The sequence below is a fragment of the Tamandua tetradactyla genome, chromosome 16, assembly GCF_023851605.1.
Source record: "Tamandua tetradactyla isolate mTamTet1 chromosome 16, mTamTet1.pri, whole genome shotgun sequence".
NCBI classification, from domain to species: domain Eukaryota; kingdom Metazoa; phylum Chordata; class Mammalia; order Pilosa; family Myrmecophagidae; genus Tamandua; species Tamandua tetradactyla.
Window position 1 is genome coordinate 69,566,450 of NC_135342.1, and position 22,440 is coordinate 69,588,889.

The following is a 22,440-nucleotide window of genomic DNA, read 5'->3' on the forward strand; positions in this document are numbered from 1 at the left end:
GTAGAGTTGTACGAACGTCTTTGATTAGTTGCTCCAACGTTTGCATCTCCTCTGTTTCTTAATTTGGTCATTAGACAGGGGTATATCTATCTGTATTGTGATATACTTAGTGATCATCTGCTGTCTTCGTGGCATGTAAATATTTTGATTGATTTACTTTGGGAGTTGATTTCTTTCAGTAGTCTAAGGCCTTGTGTTAGCGGGATGGTTGTACAGTAGGGAGCAGGGCATGTAGTGGGGGCCTCAATGTGGTGATTTTACAGCACAGATAAAGGCAGTTTGGGGATGTTACACTAATGCTTGTGAACTTAGGCACTCAGCGGCCAGGGAGGATATAGCTGTGCTGGTGCACCATTTTCCCGGGCATAACCCTGGTGTGCTCTGGTCTAAGGCACGGGGCCCTTTGTGCACATGTGTAGAGCTGTGGCAGCAGGTCGGTGTTATGACTTCATGGATTGGGGGCAGATGTGACCCGGCTGCACAGGTCAGCACTTTCTCAGAGCTGTGAAGTGTGGCTGATGACCCTTCGCATATGCAATTCTAGGACTGCTGTAAAGTGCTGTACCCATTGCTGAATGATGTGATTGGGGGCCCATGCTCATGCATGGGCCTGAGAGTGTCGTAAATGAATGCACAGATGGGGAGGAGGCGTGGCGGAGTGAGGCTGTGTGATGTTGTGGGCAGGGAGGCTGGGATAGCCTACTTATGGTGGTTAGTGCCCGCAGCCTTTATGCACTGGCAGCAGCCTGCAGGGAACAGGGAGGGAGAGGCTGTGCTCGGGATGGGTGCAGGAGAGGTGGGTTGGGCTGCACTTGGGGTTGGGGTGGGGGGCAGATACATGCACTGGGGCTAGTGGGGTGGGGGCTCCTGGAGCACCAGGAATGGGAGCAGGTGATGGGGCTTGGGTGCGTGGGGTCTGAGGTGAGTTGCCAGCCACAGGGCTGCGCTGGTGAGGGTAGCACGCCCAGGGAACGCAACCAGGCCCACTTCCCAATCCCAGGCTCCTGTCCATGCACTCCTGCAGGCTCCGCGGCTCCGTGCCAGGCCCCAGCCCTCGGCCTCTCAGTTGCTCAGCCTCTGCAACCAGGGCTGCCCCATGTGGTGCAAAAGGCTCTCCCAGGTCAGCTGTGCTCCTGTCCCTTCTCCAACCACTCCCTGGAGCAGGGCTAATCTCAAGCTACTCTCTTCGGCCGTCTTCCCTTTTTCTTTTTTAAAGAAGTTGTAGAAAAATAGTGCATAAAATGCAGAGTTCCCATATACCACACTATTATTAACACCTTAGTGTGATACATTGTTACAGTTCATAAAAGAGCAAGTCCATGGTTCACAATAGGATTCACTGTGTTGTAATGAGTCACTACTTTTTACTCTTAAGGAATGGTTTATAATTTATCAGTCAGCTAATACAGGCACTTGGTGCTTCCCTGGCAATCTCCACCAGCTGAAGTTCCCTGGTGGGAACCATATGCCTGGAAAAGTCCTGTGGCTTTCAGCGCCTCCATCAGTTGGAAGGTTTCCAACCTTTGTTGTCTTGCACGTTAACACACCTGGCCTTTCGATCTGGTCAAGTCTGAACAAGAGGTTCTGACTCTCTTCTTGGTCTGCTCTCTCCTGTGCCGCTTTCTTGTTTTAGAGCAGTAATTAAAAGAGCAGAATGTCTTGATGAACCTGTTACTGTGATTGTATCAACGTCCCAGAGCAAATGCAGAGAGAAAGCCTATTGTATCAGGCGGGGGCAAGACAGTCATTTATGGAGAGGTGGCTTCCCTCCCCCTGCAGGCAGGGCAGGCATTGTCCCAGGCCACGATGAGGCCCGAGGTGAATTGAGTGTGGGAACATCATATGGACTCTCCCCCCTTGTTCCCATCTTAATGGGAGAAAGGACTTTTCCTCTGCCCACAAAACCAGCGGCATCATAGGAGTACCAGCCACTCCTCTGGAGGAGGGAACTCCTCCCTGCCACTCTCCAGAGCCACACTTCTGCTAGGAGTGCCAATACCCTCAGCCCTACCTAGCTCTCCAAGAGACCTAGTGATGAAAGGACTTTTATGTTGCAGACGAACAGTGTAAACATGCAGTTTTGTGGGGATAATTATTCCCTTTCCAACTGAAATTAGCTTTCCCTGGGAAGGTCAGCCTCTTTGAAGGACCACGAGGTTGTCTGCTCTAGTGTTCCCTCAATAAATATTTGCTAGCCAGTGACTTAAAGCCATCCCTGAGCCTCTCACGATTTAAATCAGTTCCTTTAGTAAGCAGGTACCTTATATTGACATGTAATCTGAAATATTTGGAGAAAATTTTGAGGACGATAGTCATTTTGGCTACTAATAGCTGATGTTCTTTTAGTAGGAACCCCCTCCCCATATCGCTTTAGAGCTCTTCTTTTTTTGGTATCTGGTTTGAAATTTAAGGCTCCACAGAGATTAGCTGGAATCCTCATTAAGTCTTAAGGAAGTTAACCTGTAAAAGAAACCACCTCCTCCCATAGATGTTGGCAGAGGAAAAGGCCTTTCTCCCAAGCAGCTATGTTTGTTCACAGGTTGTTCAGGCAACTCAGGCCAGAGATGCTGGAAATAGGATATTGGGAGAGGATTCCATTATTTCAGTGATGATACTGCTCATAAGTTCCAGTGACTGTGACCAGAACAGATTTAAAGTCTGGTATACAATTCTGTCTGAGGTTGGTGTTTACCTTTCTTGGTTAAAGAATACATTGGTATTGTGTCTCTTTAATAGGAGTAGAAACTGTAGGTTTTTACAAAGACTTATAGATATTGAAGTTCTCACATAATGTGGAATGGACAGAAAAATCTTCACTTTTTAGATTCCACAGACTTGTTTCATTGTTGAGATTCTTAGTGCCATTAGGTTCTGCCTCCCAACCCCGGGGGAACCCCCTTGAGAAGCAGCTGGAGAATGCAGGGCTCCCTGGCTTTCGCCATTCTCTTGCCAGAAAAATAAGGCAAACAAGATTGCGATGCAGAGACGTCCTTCATTTTTCTAGTTAACCAAAGTCAAAATAAACTCTGAGTGTCTCTTTGTTTACTGCTTTCAGAATCAATTAATGCCCTCCTGTTTGTTCAGAGGTAAACTCTGTGGCTCTTAGAATGACACTCCTGTGAGGGGGCGAGCAGATAAAAGTCTTTACTAAATTTCCTTTGAAGAGCCGTGAGATCCTGCTGTGGACTGAGGGCATTTGGTAGCCAGGATATATGAGGGCCTATAAAGAGATGGCCCAAGCACCTTGAAGAACTTGATGGTGAAATAGATGGATCTTGGCTCCATGTGGAAGACACACCCCACCCTCCAGCTTTTCTGTAGACATCTCAGGGGCAGAAAATTATCTTCACCCTGAAGCTTTCAGTCCTATGACATCTTTTGGTTCAGTAACTGAAACCCAAAATTGAGGGTTCCAGGTTAGGATGGCAATTCTCCTCGGAGTAATGGTTGTGTTTTCTATCAAACCTGTTCAAAATCTCCTGGGGTTTTCCCTCATTCAGAAAATGTATCCAATAGCTGCAGGGTTTCTTTACCTCCACCCTGCCATCTTCCTCCTCCATTTTGCCTCCTCATTTGACTTCAGCATGACTCAAATGCTTGTTTTGTGTTTACTCATGCCAAGCCAATTCTAATCTAAATGGAATTTAGTGTGGTTATTTCAGTACAATTATAGATGGGCACAGAGTATTGTTTTCTTATTTGTTTCCTCAGCAAGCTACGTCGGCTTGATCAACACCTGGATGTTAGTAAAATAAATTGTTTTGGACCTGGATTAAGAGGGACTTGATGAAGTAGCCTTGAAACTAAAGCCCTTAGCAGCAGACATTGGCTGGCTCAGGCAAAAGAAATACCACTTTCATTTGGTTGTTTCGTGTGCTTACTCTGGATTCTCTTTCAATTAAAGCTTTTTGGTTCCAGAGCCCGAGGGTTTAGGACATAGGGTTGAAATTAACATAGGTGAAGATTAAAACCTCTTAAACAAACTGGGATTCATCTTCCCCAGGACCAGGATTGTCATAAACAGCTGCTTTGGGAGGCCGGTGGGTCATTCTTTGTCTGCCTTGGAAACTGCTATTTTAGCAGTGGGCTATGTATGGATGAGATTAGGGACCAATGCCATTGGAAGCCTCCTCAACAAATTTGGGACCCCAGAGCAGAAGAAAGGACCCTTATTCTGGTCCTTTTCCTCCTGCAGATACACTAATATTTGGCCCACCCTTTTTTCTTTTCCTTCTGTGCAGGACTGTGCTGCTCAGGTGACAGCCTAGAGCTGTCCCCATTAAGTGAGTTCTTTTCATCAATGGTGTGCAGCTTTTTCTTTATTGATTTCAGTAACACTGCTTGCAAGGAGCACTCTGTTAATAACAGCAGTAACAGTGAAGTCAAGAATTATTTCCCCTAGGCTGCTTGCCCAGCACCACTGCAGGCAGCAGGAACAAAAAGGAAGAACAAAGTGGTCAAAGCTCTCAAAAGAGTGAAAGCAGCGGTTGAAGTGGAAATTCCTGGAGTGGCCACCATAGTAGGGGCTGAAGAGAATGAGAGTCCAGCTGGACAAGGAGGGTCCTCACCCTTCATGCGAGCATTTGGGCAGAAAGTAAGTAGCAAATCTCAGCATGAGGCTTTGGTACATAGGGAAGAAGCATTGGGATTGAATGTAGTAACTTGATCACAGATGAGATTTAAGAGGTTAGAGAGCAGTAGGTATTAACACTCATGCTTGCTTTGGGTGCAGCTTCAACTGGCTGCATCCCAGAATGCCCTTCCACATTCCTGTGGTCCCTTTCTTTTCTTTAAATAAATCAGGTCTCGCCACCCAAGAAATGCACTAGGGTTTCTGCATGCCTTAGTTGAGAGTGTTCAGCCACCTTGGCTTTTCCTTGTTCTGTTTCTGAGCTACTGCCAAACGTTTTCTATCTGAGGGGCAGCTACCTGCTAGGCTTTTCATATTTGAATCTAAATGACTAGATACCAGCCCTGATCTCCAGCTTTGTGAGCATTTGCAAGCAGTAAAGGATGAATCTCTCAAATGTCCCAGATCTGTCTGCTATAGGAGGAGCCCAAGGAACTGCCTGCAACGGGAACCGTTTTCAGATTAGGTGCTAGGACTCATTTTATGCACTTTGCAGTTATCCTTCTATTTTGTAGTGTGGCATCAAATATCTGCAGAATTTAAAAAGAAACAACATAATCCAAGGAGACCAGGATCTACTGTAGGGATATCAGAGATTAGTCTTCTAATTTTGTTTGTGGTGAAATAGATGGCTTGGATCGCTTGGGAACCAGTTTTTCTGCCATCAAAAGACTCAAGTGTATTGAAGTTTGTTCTCAGGTCTTATTTGATCCTTCTATTTCTAGATATAAATAGAGAAGTGTTTAGAGCCAAAAGCTTGTGGTTTTTACTCTGCCTGTAATGGTATAAACCAATTTAAAAGTGGGCTAAGTAAAAGTCTTAGACTTATGAATTTGATTCCTCCTTTCTGTCCTTCAGGCTGGCTTTGTTTTATTTGACACCTCAAAATCAAATCCTTCATCCCACCCTTTGCCCCTCTCCCCCATTTCTCCCTCCACTCCTTTGCATTTACAAACCTAGGAGTTTAGACAGTTTGGGAGGATATGTGATGAGGCATCCTGGTTTGATTATTTGGTACAGTCCAGGACATGAGAATCCTCTCTTAACTGGAAAACCTGGAAGCACTTGGAATTGCTGTTGCTACATCAAGGTGAGATAGCAATTTACTAAGTTGGTGCAGTCCCACATTGCCTGTGGCGAGAGTGGGAAAATATATCCTAGCTCTACATTTGAGTACTTAGCCTATCAGTCTCAGAGAAGGAAGTGTTGGAAAGTTTGAAGGAAAATTTAGGAGTCAGGAAACCTGGATTTTAATCTTGGCTACACCCTTGATTTTTGTGAAGACTTCTGAGCTCCTGTGTTCATTTCTCCTCTTTACTATGGGAATATTGAAGTTTTCCTACCTGACAGAGAAGAAACTAAGAAATGAGGAAAGAATATCTCGATGAGTTCCCCTGCAGTAACTTCAGGAGATGCTGGTGAATGGACTGTGTATTGATGTTCTCTTATTCTCACTGTCAAGTTTTTTGATGGCTTTGTCAGACTTACCAAATGTGAGACTTCTTAATTGATTCCCCAACCCACCCCCACCCCCACCCCCACAACACGACTCTCCCTTCACCAGGTTTCTTAACAGAATTAATCATCCCACCACCAACTTGGTTTAAAGTATTAATTTGAGGAATCAGCTTCTTTGTAACAGCTTGCGATCCAGTTAGGGCCTTTTAATGAAAATTGACCCAAGTGTAGTGTGTGCAGGGTTCCCTTTCCCATGGGCTTGGCTGCCGAGACTGTGGACTGTATTGACATTGTAATTTCCTCACATCAATCTGTGAGAAACTCAAAATTAGGTTATACTTTGACTTGACATAGTATCAGGAAAAAAGTATTCTGTGCTGTGCTGCTGAAAAAAATCTAGGCATAGGATTAGGCAGTCACCACAAAACAATTAAGGCAATTTTAAAAACTTACTTTGACAGACCTGTTGTACCCTATCTCTGACAACATGCTTAGGACCTTATTTATTTAAGAGCATTTCAGATGGACAGTAGTGTCCTGTAGTTGTCCTGTTCAGAAGCACTGTCAGCACCACCTGGCAGGTTAGAGTATCAGAGGCCAATGCTCCATATCTCTTCAGAAAATGTATTTCTCAGTCACTTGGGAAATATTACTCCCTCCATAGAACTTCTCAAGCCATGTCTGAAGGTGGCTGGTGAAGTTTCTGCCTGCAGTGGATCAAGGTCAATACTCTGACTTTTTGCTAAAGTTGAGAGTTGCTGTAGTGTGATAAATTGAGCAATTTATCAGAAAGAGTAAATGAAAAGAGCTAAGTAAAAGAATGCAAATATGGAATCTGTATTTACCTTTTCAAAGCAGCTTTGGCCACATCCACCTGAGTTCCTTTTATCATCTCCCTTTACAGTAGTAGGTTTGTATCAGGGTCATCCAGGAGCAGTTTCTTGGGGGCTGATCTCTGTGTGACAGTTGCTGTACTTGAGGTCACAGTGGAAGCTTGATATGGGGAGATGAGGGTAGGGGACACTGCACAGTGGTCCAAGCAAAGGTATGAAGAGCATCTAATTATACATAGCACAGAGAAGGAATCTTCTGAGATTCAACAGGCTGCTTGTGAATTAAGGATTTAATTTTAAATCCTAAACTTTGAATCCTTAAGTCTTAGAATTGGAAGGAATCTTAGAGGCATAGCTAGTCCCCTCACTTTACAAGTGGTAAAATGGAGATTCAGAGACACTAATATTTGTCTAGCATCTTACAGGTGTTTAGAGGCAAGACCTAGGTAGGAATGCACATGCTTTCAGCTCTCTGCTTAGGTCCTTTCCTACCACAAAGCACCAGCAGCAAGTTGGACACCTTTAGCCAGCCTCAAAATGTGTCAGCCCACTCCTCCACTGCTGATCTGCAGGATGCTGCTGCAAGTCATTCTTTGGAGTAGGCCTGGGCAGGAGGCGGGGGCCTGGTTTGGGTGGGTGTGCTCGTTCTGCAGGCAGAGGTAGTCACCTTTGCAGCATTGACAGCCAGACTCCCCCCAGTTTTACTTTTACCTTGTTCCCTTACATCTCTGACACCCCCTCCCATCCGCACCAGTTTATTCAGCATTTGCCTTGGATATATGTGTATGTTGCATATCTGAAAAAATATATGGTGGTATTTTGTTTGTATGTTTTAAATTTTAGCTCAGAGACCTTGTTCTATTCTTAAAAGTGTTTGAATTAATAAATGAATGAAAATAATGCACAGATGGTTTTGAGATCTGAGTGGTGAAATGCATTTGTGGATGCTGAGGTTCTGCAGCTGTTAGGAGAGGTGGATACTTGTGAGCACATGGCAGATGCTCCTTCATGGTCAGGGTGAGAAGGGGATGCTCCAGCAACAAAGCAGCCTCTGCCTTTGTTCTCCACTTAATAAAGAAGTGAGAGAGAGTGGCCTCCTTTTGAGTTGGCTGTGACCTTACTGTGTGGCATCTGCCTCCCTCATGCTAATAGGACTAGAGAAGGATGGAAGATGGTCCATTAACATTTCTGTTAAAATACAGGGATCCATTCCCTTTTCTTCATGTGGTTCTTCCTCTATATTTCTAAATCATTCAGAGGGATATCAGAATATTATTCCTGGAAACTTCTCCCTTTCCTCAAGTCTCCCATTTACCAAACTCGGAGATAAGGGCCTGATTTTGTGTTAAAACACTACTGTCCTTGTGGTTTGCCTATTTGTGTATCCACCCCACACACTCATCCCCATCCTGTCCTGGGCCAGTTGCCAATATGCCCAGCTCTGAGGTTAGTCTGCCTGGGCTGGAATCTGGCTCCAATCTCTCTCACTAGCTCTCTGACCTTCACCTCCCTTTACCTCAATTTCCTCATCTGTGAAATAGAAATAGTAGTGGTGCCTAGTGTGAAGGTTCTAGGATGAAATGCAATAATGTAAATAAAATGCCAAGAACCATGCATGACGGAGTTGCTCCAGAAATGTGGGCTGCTCTTCTTATTTTTCCTTCTTATTGCTCCTCCCCCTTCCACCATCCTCCTGGATGGAAGGAAAAGCTAAGTGAGCAGCAGGCTCAGAGCTGCCACAAGGAGAGAGTGAGACTGCCTGCTCTTGGCTATTCTTGCACTGCTTGGCACCTGGTGTATCTTGCACGGGTGAGAGCCAAAGGGGCTTCTTGGGAAGGACTGACCGCCGGCCCTGGCCTCGGCCGCTGTGCATGCTCCCTCTGCAGCCAGCACCCCTGGCCTGTGCTCCCAGGCGGACCCGGCCCAACAAGGTCAGGAACGAGCCGGCTGGCACACGTGTGCTGTGGACCTGGCCATGCAGGAATCTGTTGTTCAGTGAGTTCAGCCTGAGACAACTCTGCTTTTTGTGGGGGCTGTGGGGGTATTTCTCACCTTATCCTCAGTGAGAGGTGGGCCATGTTCCAGGGGCCTCCCTTTGTGGCTTCAAATAAGGGAAAAAGGGAATGTGATTTCAGAGAGTGAGGCATTACACCAATCCCATTACTTAAGTAATTATAGTATTGCATGTGCTAAATGCAGGCAACCAGAGCTGAGAATGGAGAATGGGAAAGCAAAAATGAAAAGAAGGCCTGGGGAGGCTCTTGGCTGCTCATTCCAGGACAGTCTGCCAGCCAAGAGATGCTGTGCTGCTGCTGTGGCCTGAGGCCCCCGAGTGCTGCCGCCAACTACAGACCCCTCCAGATTTTTCTACTGGAGCCACGCATCTGTGCCCAACTGCAAGTTTTGCCTTCTCACTAGCAACCCTAACCTGTGACTTTTAGCTGAGGTGCAGGGTAATTGGGATAGAGGGGGAAATATTTAATTAAAAAATCTTTTTTGATTTTTGTAACTATGAAAGTAATTTGAGTTCATTGTCATAAAAATCAAGCAGTACAGAAGTTGTTTAAAGTCAAAGGTGATTGCTGATCCCTTCTTCACCCCCAATTTCATGCCTGTCAATAACTAGCAGCCCTTGTGAAACCTGGGATCTCTGCTCAGACGTGTGTCTGCGCTTGTGCTTGCACAAGCATGTATGGACACCTTTGTTTTCCCAAGCATCACGCGCTGCATATTGTTCTGCAGCTTGCTTTTTAAAACTTCACCTTGTGGACAAGTTGGTATGCAGAGCTTTACTTTGAAAATGAGGGGATTGTTTGAAAGTCTGTGTGAAAAACCTTGGACACCCAGCTGCTTGGGTCCTGTCCTGCGTCGGGTGACCCTCCCCGCACAGCCTTGCAGCAGTCGTGAGGTGTCATCTCTGGAGACACCGAGTGGGAGTTTGTGGACTTGGCCAGGCACCCAGGAAGAGAAGGTGGGCGTGAGGTGCTAACCCACAGCAGGAGGAGCAGATGGTGTCTTTGCACTGAACAACAAAACTCCATACTTCCTTTCCCCAGCCAGTTCTGTAACTCCAGGGGGAGAGAAAGAGCTTTCTTTGAAGAAACTGAACTACTAGAGAGAAAAGACCTACAGATACTAACATTTGATCCCAAGTGGAAAAGTTCCCTGGCACCTATATTATAAATATCTTAAATGTATATTGAGAACATATACATCACAATCAAAACTGCTTTTCACAAAGTAGAAGGATGATTCAAAATCAGAAACCCTATTACGTTAATAGACAAAAGGAGGAAGAAACGTGTCAGTTGATAAAGTTCAATACCAGTTTATGTTAAAAATTCTCAGTAAAACAATAATAAAAGGAATGTTCTTAATTTTTAATTTTTATTAATAAAACCAATCAACAGACAATATGAACATTCTTTTTTTCATCACACAGTTGTATATTCATCATCATGATCATTTCTTAGAACATTTGCATCAATTAAGAAAAAGAAATAAAAAGAAAACAAAAAAAAATTCATACATACCATCTTACCCCTCCCTTTCATTGGTCACTAGCATTTCAATCTACTAAATTTATTTTCACATTTGTTCCTCCTATTTTTTATTTATTTGTTTTTAACCCGTATGTTTTTCTCATCTGTCTATAAGGTAGATAAAAGAAGCATCAGACACAAGGTTTTCACAATCACACAGTCACATTGCAAAAGCTATATCATTATACAATCATCTTCAAGAAACATGGCTTCTGGAACACAACTCTACATTTTCAGGCAGTTCCCTCCAGCCTTTCTTTTACGCCTTAACTAAAAATGTGATCTCTATTTATTACACAAGAATAACCTCCAGGATAACCTCTTGACTTTGTTTGAATCTCTCATTCATCAGCACTTTATTTTGTCTCATTTCTCTCTTCTCCTTTGCAGCCAAGAAGGTTTTTTCAATCCCTTGGTGCTGAGTCCCCGCTCATTCTAGGATTTCTGTCCCATGTTATCAAGAAGGTCTACATCCCTGGGAGTCATTTCCCACACAGAGAAGGGGGAGGGCGGTGAGCTTGCTTGTTGTGTTGGTTGAGAGAGAGAGGCCACATCTGAGCAACAAAAGAAGTTCTCTTATGGGTCACTCTTAGGCCTAATTTTAAGTAGGCTTAGCCTATCCTTTGCGGGGTTAGGTTTCATATGGACAAACCCCAAGATTGGGGGCTCAGCCTGTTGCTTTGGTTTTCCCCCTTTCTCACCATTCCCCCAAGGGGCTTTGCAAATACTTTTTTATTCACTGTTCAAATCCTTCTGGAATTTATTGAGGCATCACTCTGGGCAAACCTATAAAATCTCATGCCCTACCCAGGGTTCCATGTACTTATGGTGTTCATTTAAGCTGTCCACAAAAGTTATATTGGGAAATGCACTAGTCAAAATATAAATTTTGTACCAAATAAATATTTTTTTGCTTTAGTCTCACACATAAGTTAAAGTTTTAAAATATTAATTACATCTATTTTCAGCACCCTGCGGTATTGACATTCCTTTGTTCTTCCTCATGCAAAACATTTTTAAATTTGTACATTTGGTCACTATCATTCTACACTCTAGGCATTCCTAGATTATACCATCTCAGTCTTTATCGTCTATCTTTCCTTCTGATTTCATTTGTGCCCCAACTCTCCTCCCTCTCTCATTCTCACATTCAGCTTCATTCAGTGTTCTAACATTATTGTATTACAGTTAGGTAATATTATGCTATCCATTTCTGAATTTTTACAATCAGTCCTGTTGCACAATCTGTATCCCTTCATTTCCAATTACCCAATATCTACCCTATTTCTATCTCCTGATGACCAATATTCTTATTTAAATTATCCAAGTTCATTCATTAATGCTAGTTTATATCAGTGAAACCATACAGTATTTGTCCTTTTGTTTCTGGCTAATCTCACTCAGCATAATGTCCTTAAGGTCCAAACATGTTGTTACATACTTCATAACTTTATTCTGTTTTACAGCTACATAATATTCCATCATATGTATATACCACAGCTTGTTTAGCCACTTGTCTGTTGATGGACATTTGGGCTGTTTCCATCTCTTGCCAATTGTAAATGCTGTTATAAACATTGGTGTGCAAATGTCCATTTGTGTCTTTGCCCTCATGTCCTCCGAGTAGATACCTAACAATTGCCGGATCATATGGCAATTCTATACTTAGCTTCCTGAGGAACCGCCAAACTGCCTTCCACAGTGGTTATACCATTTGACAGAATGTTCTTAATTTGATAAAAGTTGCATACCAAAAATCTACAGCAAACTATTATATTCGATGGAAGAAACTTTGTTTAATGGAATAGTGGAGGTCCTTGCCAACATGTAAGGGAGGAAAAATAAATTAAATGTAAAGATTGGAAGGGAAGAGATAACATTTTTATTTCCACATGACTGTAATCAGAATTAACAAACTGTTAGAAATGATAAAAAATACAAGATCTAGAAGATCAATCCATCAGATCCAAATGCATTTCTTAATGCCAGCAATAGTCAACTAGAAATTATGAGAGATAAAATAATAGCAGCAGGCACCATCAAGTTTCTGGTATTGACTTGAGAATATATAGAACCTCTGTGGGAGAAAGCTTAAAAACTCTAAAAAGGAACATAGAAGATGACCCAAATAAATCTAAAGAATCTTCTATATTCTTGCATTACAGCTAATATTATAAAGATAATAACCTCCTCCCACATTGATTAATAACACATTAGTATTCCACTAACAATGGAGTAACCTATTACCCCCAAAACTTTGTAGCTTAAAACAACAATAATCTTTATCTCTCATGGTTTTTGTGAGCCAGTAACTTGGGAGTGACTCTGCTGGGCATCTGTGGGCCTCCCATGAGTTTGCAGTCAGGTGTTGGCAGTGGCTGGGACATTCTCAAAGATGGCACTCACGTGCCTGGTACCTGGTCCGGGAAGACTCAGGTAGTTGGGTGCTGGGAGAGTTGAGTCTCCTTGTTCATCCCTATTTCTGTGTAAGCTTTCCATATGATCTTTCCAGTTCCATCAGGTAAGCTAGACTTCCTACTTGTGGGCTCAGAGCTCTCAAGGTCTATACCTCAAGAGAGAACCAGGTGGAAGCCCTATCACCTTTTATGAACTAGTCTTGGAAGTCACACAGCATCACCTCATCTTTATTCTATTGGTTGAGGCAGGTGCAAAGGTAAAGAGAAGGGAAGCAGAGACCCCATCTCTTCATAGAGGGATATTAGCATCACAAAGAGCGTGTGGAGTGAGATATATATTGATGCAGCTTTCTTTGGAAAATACGATCCTCCACAAGTGCAATCCCATTCAGAATTCTAATTGGATTTTTTTAGGAACTTTTATTTGGAGTAACTAAGTCAACCTTTAGTAAAAGGGGGAAATAAGGGGGATTTTTGCACCAAATATTGCGGTTACCAAGCCATAGTACTAAAAGCAGTCTGGTGTCTGAACAAGAACAGGTAATAGACAAGTGGAAAAGAATAAAGAGCTCAGAGAACAATGCATGTGTACGTGGGAACTTAAGTGCTGTAAAGGGGCATACAAATGAATGGGGGAAAGAATGGCTTGCTTAGTAGATAGTGTTGGTAGAATACACTTGCTAGATATAAATAAATAAACCAGATCCCCACTTAGTATCACCTGCATTGTTGGGCTCTAGAAGGATTAAAGGCCTAAATGAGAATGTTAACACGGAATTAATACAGGTCTACCACCTTTAGCCACAAATCTGAAATCCAGAAAGCTCTGACAACCAAAAGCTTTTTCATAGCCCATGTGGCAGCAGAACTTGAGCTGTTTGAGGCTATTTATACTTGTTTATTTATCCTACTTAATGTGAATATCATACATTTCACTATAGTTTTTTCAAGCTGCCATTATAAAATCTTCCAAATATTCAAAAAAATTAAAATAACAGTACAATAGCCCCCCCCCCCCCGATATCTACCACCTGAATTTAACACTTATTGACATTTGGCTATTTCTGCTTTATATATTTATTGTGTGTGTGTGTGTATTTTTCTTTCCTTTATTGGTGAGCCATTTGAAATAAATTGCAGATATTGTGACGCTTTATGTTTAACAGTATTTCACAATAACTAATATCTAGTCAATATTCAGCTTGCCCCAGTTATCCCCAAAATGTTTTTCTACCATTCAATAAATATTTATTGAACACCTGCTATTATGAGTCGCTGTGGAGAATACAGAAATAAATGAGACATGTTATTTGCCCTCAGGAACAGTCTAGTGTGGGAGATGAAAACATACACAAAAAATATGCAAGACAGCTTATGATAGCATTGTGAATGCAATTTACACCACTGAAATGTGTAATTAAAAGTGTATAAAATGGGAAATTTTAGGAGGTATATATGTTACCAGGATAAAACACACATACAAAAAAATAATAAAAGCTATAGGACTTTACAACACAGAACCCTAATAAACTAAAAGCTATAGGACTTTACAACACAGAACCCTAATAAACTATGGACTGTGCTTATTAGTATAATTATAATAAATTGTTTCATCAGTTATATCTAAGGCACCACACTAATGCAAAATGTTAATGATAGGGAATTCTGGTGGCAGGGGTTGGTATATGGGAACTCTATGCTATCTTCATGGTTTTTCTGAAAATCTACAACTGCTCTAATAAAAAAAAAAAAGATGGGGATAAGTACTGCAATACCGGGAGAAACAAAACCCTGTAAAAACACAGGGCAGGGAATCATTGATTCTAAATTGATTCACAAACATTAATTTTACTTTCCACTTTGCTAACTGCATTTATTCCAGAGAAAATCATTTTTGGAGAGGAAAGGAAAAATATATAGGCAATTCCCATACTTAAACAGCAGTAACTGAGAATAATCACTCCCTCCTGATATGGAATGTCTCTTCCAACCCCCTCAAACCATCTGATAGCAGAGTCCCTGGTATAGTGAGACCTGCCAGAGCCCCACTCCCAGGCCCCAGCTCCTCCCACCTCCTATACCTCTCCCATGATAGAGGGCCTTCCCCGTGATACAGCATATTGCAGTACCTGTTAGATCCTCTTTTTAGCCCCAACCCAGTTTGCTTTCTGCTCAGATCATAGATTCTGGTTTGAAGAATGTTTTGGCCTTAGACCAAAAGTATCTTTTTTAAATGACCTTTTAAAAATTAAGATCTAATCAAGAGTCATACATTGCATTTTGGTGGTTATTACTTCCATTTCTCTCCATCCACAACAGTCTTCCTTTACTGTGCATGTGTCTGTCAGGAAGAAAAACAGACAGGCAGACATTGCCTTCTTGTAAGATGAGAACGAATTAACTTACAGAATGTCGCTCGTTCTGGATTTATCTGATTGTTTCCTCATGGTATCATTGAACTTGTTCCTCTCTACCTTGCCTTTCTTTATAAATGGAAACTTTTGATCTAAAGGGTTGATGATTGTAGTTTAAACATTCTGGCAGGAAGACTCTTTAGGCATTGTCACTCTGTGCTCATGTTGTATCATGTGTCATGCATCGTGAATGTCGGGTAGTTCCACCACTGTTAAGTTTGATCATTCAGTTAAGTGACATCCATCGATGATCCTTGTCTTTGGTGGTTCACTTCAGAACAATTTATGAGTATAATTATGTGATGCTGTCCTGGATGTTGATAGGGATATTATATAACTTCACGTTTCTTAAATCTGGAAAAAATCTGAATTCCAAAACTCTTCTGGACCTAAGAATTCCAGATAAGAGATTACAAACAGGTAGAAGAAAGTATAGAACATACTGGTGTCACAGGAGCAGGGAAAGACTTCTTAGGGCACAAATAAGGCAAAAATACAGATGGTAATTAAAGCCTTGAGGTTCACAATGTAAAGAATGTAGAAAGAGAGTAGAGGTCAAGGACAGAAGGAGCAACCAGTGGTAAGAGGAAAACCGAGAGAGTGCAGCATTGAAGCCAAGCGAAGTAAGTGTGTCAAAGAGGAGGGAAGGATATTCAGGCATATCCTGCTGAGAGCTCAAGTAAGGTGAAGATTGAGATTTGACTGCTAGTTATAGCAACATGGAAAGTTGCTGTTCCAGTAGGGACAGAAGTCTGACTGGAGTGGATTTAGGGAGAAAGAGATAGAAAGGAATTAGGCAGGGAGGAAGTATAGAAAACATCTTGGAGGAGTTTGAGGAAAAGAGACACAAAGAAATAAGGAGATAGCTATCAGAGGAAGTGGAGTCAAGAGAAGGCATTTTTCCAAAATGGGAGAAATATCAACATGGTTGCTGATGGGAATGATCCAGTTAGAAGATAAAAAAGTAAAAAATCACATACTCAAAATGACAGTCCACATTTTTGAGGACACCTGTAAACCAGAGAAGAATGGACTGTGGCCTGTGATATTATGACAGAGGTGGGGAAGGTCAGCCTGCCATCCGATCACCTTGCAAGAAAACCACTCAACCAGCCACCCCCCACTCTCCAAACATGTGAGGATTTCAGATATGCAAGGTTTCAGAGACTTTACTCTTTTTCAGAAAGCTCCTGGAGGACGTCTTCCCCTGTTATGAGGGAAGAGAGTAAACCAAGAAAGAAGAAAACACAGAATCCAGGAAAAGGCCTCTAGCCACGGAAGAGACTGTCAGATGTATATGTCCTTTACAGAAGGACATAAAAGATATTATCAATAATTACCTCTGGGGAGTTGAATTGGAATGAGGTGGGGAGAGAGACTTTTACTTTTTCCCTTATACCCTTCTGTAATGTTTGAATTTGGGGGTGGAGGGCCAATATCATGAATTATTTTTGTAATAGTGATAGCAGCAGCAGCAAACAAAAAGTATGTAGTCTTAACTAATCAGTTTTACTTCATGGAGTTTACCCAAAGGTGGTAACTGGACAAGTGCATAAAAAAAAAATGTATTAAGATGCTCATTGTAGTGTTATTTCTAATATTAAAAAACTGGTGACAGTCTAAATGTCTATCTTTAGGAAATTAGCCAAATAAGTTATTTCTGAATAATAGAATATTATTTCCAGGGCAGAAAAATATATTTTAAAATGAAAAAGTAGATTTCAACATAGTATAGACGAGGTGACCTCATTTATGTGTAAAAAGAAGTCTCAATATATAAATATTTTGGTCAGGAAACATATTTAAAAATAAATTTTTTTCTATATTTTTTGGTGGCTGGGGGGTGAGCGGGAGGAGTAGTGTCAAATAAAACTTTAGGCCTCAGAGTTTAGAGTTGAGAGCCTGTGAAACAGAAAAAACCTGAAAGCCCTTAGCTGGAGGAGAACCACAGTTAGAATTGGTGAACATTTTGCAATATGCTTGAGTGGCTGGAAAAAGCCCTCAGTGCTGAGCTGTCCCCAGAGGTGCCCAGGAGGTGCCCCTGCCTCCAGGCTAGTCCCGGGCTGTGTGGAGAGCAGGCGGTAGGACAGCTGTACCTGTGTGAAGACTCCTTTCTTGGGCAGCCAAGGTGGGTTCTAATCCATGCCCACAGTCCTTTTGCCCAGATTGCCCACTTGATTGGTTTTACCTGGGAAAGCCTGATTCAAATACTTGTCAGCCCAAAAACTGACAGACCGGTGACCCATTTTTGTAGGGTAGCGTTTGGACAGAGACAGCCCCGGGTGTGTATGAAGGCAGTGAGCAGGGCGGGGTGGGACTGGGCTCTGCCCTGCGAGCGCTCTGGGCACTGCGACAGCCGTGTACCCTCCCCGTCCAGGGCACAGAGGGTGATAGCCCTAATCCAAGCTTAAAATCCCGACGGGTGTCCGAGGCTGGAGAACATTCTCCCTTCTCACCCAAAATCTATGAGTCTTTGACCTTGTCTGTGAAAAGGCCCCAAAGCTGCCTCACCGAGTTACTCTGGGTCTCCTCCTGCTTCATTCAGGGAACAGATAGAATCAGGCCGATGCCTGAGGAGAACTAAGGGGGCTGCAGCAGTACTTTTGGCTGCTCTTCTGCCAGAGGGGTGAACAGTGTTAACTGGCTCTTAGTTTTAAAGGTCTGCGTTGTGTTTAGCCAAGTCAATACCATTATTCTTTCACTTCCTGTGTGTCCTCCACACATGTTTAAATGGAGTCCCTTCATTGTTGCTTTCCCTCTGGGCTCAGATTTGGGTTCCTCTGCATTCTCCTGGCTGAGTGTTTTCATCATTGTCTCTAGCCTAATCCACATCTGCAGTCCAGATTTGCCCTCTTGGCCTCAGCCCCTTACTTCACACAAGATTTCTCCATTTGTGTATCTCAAATTCCTCAAATCTCATAAGTCCAAAACTGATCATCTTCATCTCTGTCCCCTTTCCAACTACCCATCCTTCTAGAATCTATATTTGCACGAAAACCATCATTTACCCTGTTGCCCAAGCCAGAAACTCGAGTGTCATTGTTGACTCGTCCGGCAACCATTCCTCTGACTCCCAAGCTAATAACAAGTCCTAGCGAGCCCTGGCCTGGGTTGAAACTCGGGCGACACAGGGAGCCTGGCTTCAACCTGCTTCTCGCCATTCACACCGCCTGTGGCCTGAAAGACTTAAGCGATCCCCTCATTGCTCTGCCGACATTCAGACCACCCCTTTCCAATTCATTTTCTGCACTGTGGCCAGACTGGTATCTCTGAAATGTAAGTCCATCTGGAAATTGTTCATAGTTTTGCAGTACTTCTTGAATCATGCTCACCCTACCACTCAAATCCCTAAGACGCCTTCCAAGACCCTATGAGATCTGACCCTTACTTAGCTCTTCAGCCTCCATGTTCTTGCCATTCTACTTCTCAACTTTAAAAAAAAGAAAAGAAAGAGCTGTTATATTGCAGTTTAATATACATTCAGAGAAAAGTGCTTATACTATGTCATGTGCATATGGTTACCTCTGTGTAACCAGCGTCCGAGGACACCCATCTGGTGCCTCTCTCCAGTCACTGCCCCTCCCCAAGGGTCGCTGCTTTCCTGATGTGTAACAGCATATTTATGTCTTGCCTGTTTTGTACTTTATGTAAATGGAATTATTCAGTTTGTACTCTTGTGTCTGCTGCTTTCTGTTTGTGAGAGTCATCCGTAGTATTATATGTAGTTGAGATCTTTTATTCGTCTTGCTGTAATAGTTTCCCATTTTGTAAATATACTATACTTTATTCACTTGCTCTTGTCCTATGGCCATATAACAAATTACCTCAAAACTTAGAGGTCTAAAGCAACTATTTGTGTGCACATGAATTCTGTGGGTCAGGAATTTACCCAGGGTATAGCACGGATGGCTTTTCACTGATCCATGATTAGAGATCCATGATCTGGGGACTCGGCTGAAAAACTCCAAGGCTGGGGGCTGATGTCATTTGAAGGCTGGTTCCCTCCTGTGCCTGGCTGTTCATGCTGGCTATCCCCGAGACCTCACCTGGGGCTGTCAGCCAGGACTCTTTGTGGTCTCTCCCTGTGGCCTGGGCTTCCTCACAGCAGGGTGGCTGGGTCTCAGGGTGAGTGTCCTGAGAGAGCCTGGCAGCAGCTGTAACCTGGGTCCGACTTGGCCTCAAGAGGCATAGCATTCTTATATTCTCTGTTGGTCAGACCAATCACAAGTCTACCAAGACTCAAGGGGAAGAAAAAGAGCCTCCAGTACTTGTTGAGGATGGCAAGGTCCTAGGAATGCACATGGGACCAGGAGGACCATTTTTGGAAAATAATTTTCCAAATGGTCTGTTGCACCCTTTGACTGTTGAGAGATGTCACCCTTTTTAACCCAGCCACATTGACACTCTTTCAGTTCTTTGAAAGAACAATCTGTTACACCAAGACCCTTGCACAAGCTGTCCCCTCTCCACTTGGAACTCTCTTCTCCTTTATCTTGTTCCCCCCATCCCCCTAACTGCCTGGCTGACTTTAGCTTGTCCTGTAGGTCTCAGCTTAGCCTCCCCATCTTATAGCAGCCCTTTTCTGACACCATCACTGGCCCAGTTTCCTGGGCCCCAAATCTAGATGAGTTCCATTTGACACCTTGTCCTGTCCCTAGGTATGATACTTATTATGATATAATAGAATTATCTATTTAATTTAATCGGCCATCAGACTTTAAGCTCCATGAAGGAGCGCTTTCTGTTTTAAATGCTATTCAGTGCTTAGCCCCATGGCTGACACATTGTATCCTTCAGTAAAATGGAGAAAATAAATTTAGCCTTCAGTGTCTACTCACTGATGTATGCACAAAATTGATCATTAACACAGTTTAATACATAGAATTAGCTATGCTGGACAACAAAGACACATACACACACACCATACACCCTGTACAAGCATTGAGTGTCAGAGCAGGAAGCGATTTTAGGTTTCCCCTTCTTTTGCAGGTAAGAAATGTGAATGGAGCCGTGACATGGCTCACCCAAACTAGCATGGGTCACCCAACCAGAAGCAGGTGCTCCCCTACCCAGCAGTCCCAAGCCCCGTTCTGAGACCCTCCACCTTCTCCTTTGAGATGCAGGGACTGCGTAGCTCTAACAGTGAATCCCACGCTGGATCATCCACCTTATCCTTCCCTTGTGTGAACAATAGGAAGATCTCCTTTTCTGTGTCTTTATGGGAAGAGTGAAGCTTCCTTTTTCACTCCCCCTGCCCTTTTCCTCACACATCCTGGACCATCTGCCATCCAAATATCTATCTAATTGGGTGAAAAGCAGTAACAAATTGAGGCCAGACTCCTTTCCACAATCATTGCTTGTTTGCTGATTTTTATTAATAGTGAGCTCGCTCTTGAGCTCGTGCTCTCTCCGTCCCCCCTCCCCCCTCTCTCTTTCTCTCTTTTCTTTTGGACCTCTCTCTGGTGCAGAGGGCTGAGGCAATGCCATTCCTCATTAGTCTGGGCAGGGCTGCTTTCTTGATTGAACTCATTATTTATCCCCTTTTCCTCCAGTTCCCCATCTCTATCCCCTCCAGAGGAGATCATGTGGAAGTGTTTGGTGTGTATTCTCTTATTGGTGTATTTTGAATTGTTGCTTTGGGTGCCTGTTTTTAACTTAAGTGTTTCTGTGCTATAAATCCTGTTGTTCCTTTTTGCCCCTCGGCCCTGTCTTCAGATCTACTCATGTGCACGTTTAGGCCATTGCTTATGCCGGTTGCATGCTGTCTCCGTGGTGTTCACCTGTTCCCCTCGGGATCATCAGGGCTGCCTCCTGCTCGCTGCCACTACACGTGATACTGTGGTGAACATCCTCATTCTGTCTTCTCCCTGCCATTTGTGAGATTTTTCTGGGAAATGTATCTAGAAGTGGGACTGCTGGATCACAGACCAGTGAACTTCCTAGGATCTTTTCATCTTTGAGTTCAAAAGAGGAAATTCTGTCCAATTATCTGTAAAATTGGGGAAAGGTAGGTTGCTGAGAATGCCCTCACTATTAGCTTGGCTCTGGAATCTGGCAGGGCTACCATCTGGAGAGCAGAGATAGATGTTGGGGTTTTATTCTCTTGGGGGTGGGTTTGAGGTTTGAGTTCCTTCACTTTGAAGCGTTCAAACTCACGCTGCGCCTTCTGTGAGCCCCTTAATTTGTCTGAGGTCTCTTCTGCTGCCCTGTTGTACATGACTATTTCCAGACCTTGTTCGTGGAGGCAGTGTGATGTGGTGGTCACGGTAGGGTCAGGAGGGGTCATGGTGGAGGCATCTGGCCCACGTGCTGGCACTGCACACAGGCTGTCCGGTGGCCATTGCAATGCCACCCTCACTGTGAGACATGAAAGCCACAGCAAGAGTGCTAAGAGGAGAGAGTACTGAGCTCTGTGAACTAATGTCTAAAGGGTGTATTAAAATCACTGATAGTAAATAGAGTCGAGAGGCTACTCTGGAGGTCACTCTTATGCAAGCTTCAGTTAGATACTGCCACCTGTCATAACCTGCCAAACCCCACCAGAACCATTCCGGCCAATCCTAAAGAACCCCTAGGGCAATATATAAGATTCTACAAAGGTTCCTTTGGTAAGTTATCCTAAGTTCATTAGAGTAACTTCCCAGAAACCTACAACCCCCAGTGAGTCCCTGGACCAGATAAGTCCTGAAACCTAGAGGGCCCTGCCTCTCCAGAGCACCGGCTAGTTCCATCTCCCTACACTGTATTAGTGACAGCCCCTTCCAACATGAAAGTTAGAATGGCTATAGCCCAAATACTGCTAAAGAGTGGGATAGAAAGATCAAAGGTGATGGTGGAGTTATACAGAGAAGGTAGAGTTTGACGAATGTATATGATTGCTGAATCATTAAAGTGAGATTTCTTTTAGTCTCTAGTATCTAGAAGTAAAAACCTAAAATTGTGGAATTGTAACCCATACCGAACTCTGAAATCTGTTCAACAACTAATTGTTGTATTGTGCTTTGAAATGTATTACTTTTCTGCATATATGTTATTTTTCACACACACACACACAAAGTTGATTGTGATGATAAAAAAATATTTATTCCTTCTAGCCTCCTATGTCCTGGAGCAGCTAGAAGGAAAAAAACCTGAGATGTATGGTAG

At 43.2% G+C, this 22,440-nt stretch overlaps 1 protein-coding gene across 9 annotated transcripts in view; it reads left to right on the forward strand.

Moving 5' to 3' along the window:
* The window catches only part of ZNRF1 (zinc and ring finger 1), a 112,875-nt gene that overhangs the window by 59,352 nt on the left and 31,083 nt on the right, over positions 1 to 22,440 (forward strand). For 3 of the 9 annotated variants that reach the window (XR_013163703.1, XR_013163704.1, XR_013163702.1), the window contains exon 2: positions 4,242 to 4,594. The exons of 5 other annotated variants lie outside the window; for them this stretch is intronic. Coding sequence is in view for 1 of the 4 variants with exons in the window: in XM_077133046.1 (XP_076989161.1) it covers positions 4,242 to 4,402 (161 nt within the window). In the remaining 3 variants the exon portion in view is untranslated. Of the gene's footprint in view, positions 1 to 4,241; positions 9,110 to 22,440 lie in introns of those variants that run through there. One more of the 9 variants, XM_077133046.1, reaches the window with a different exon arrangement.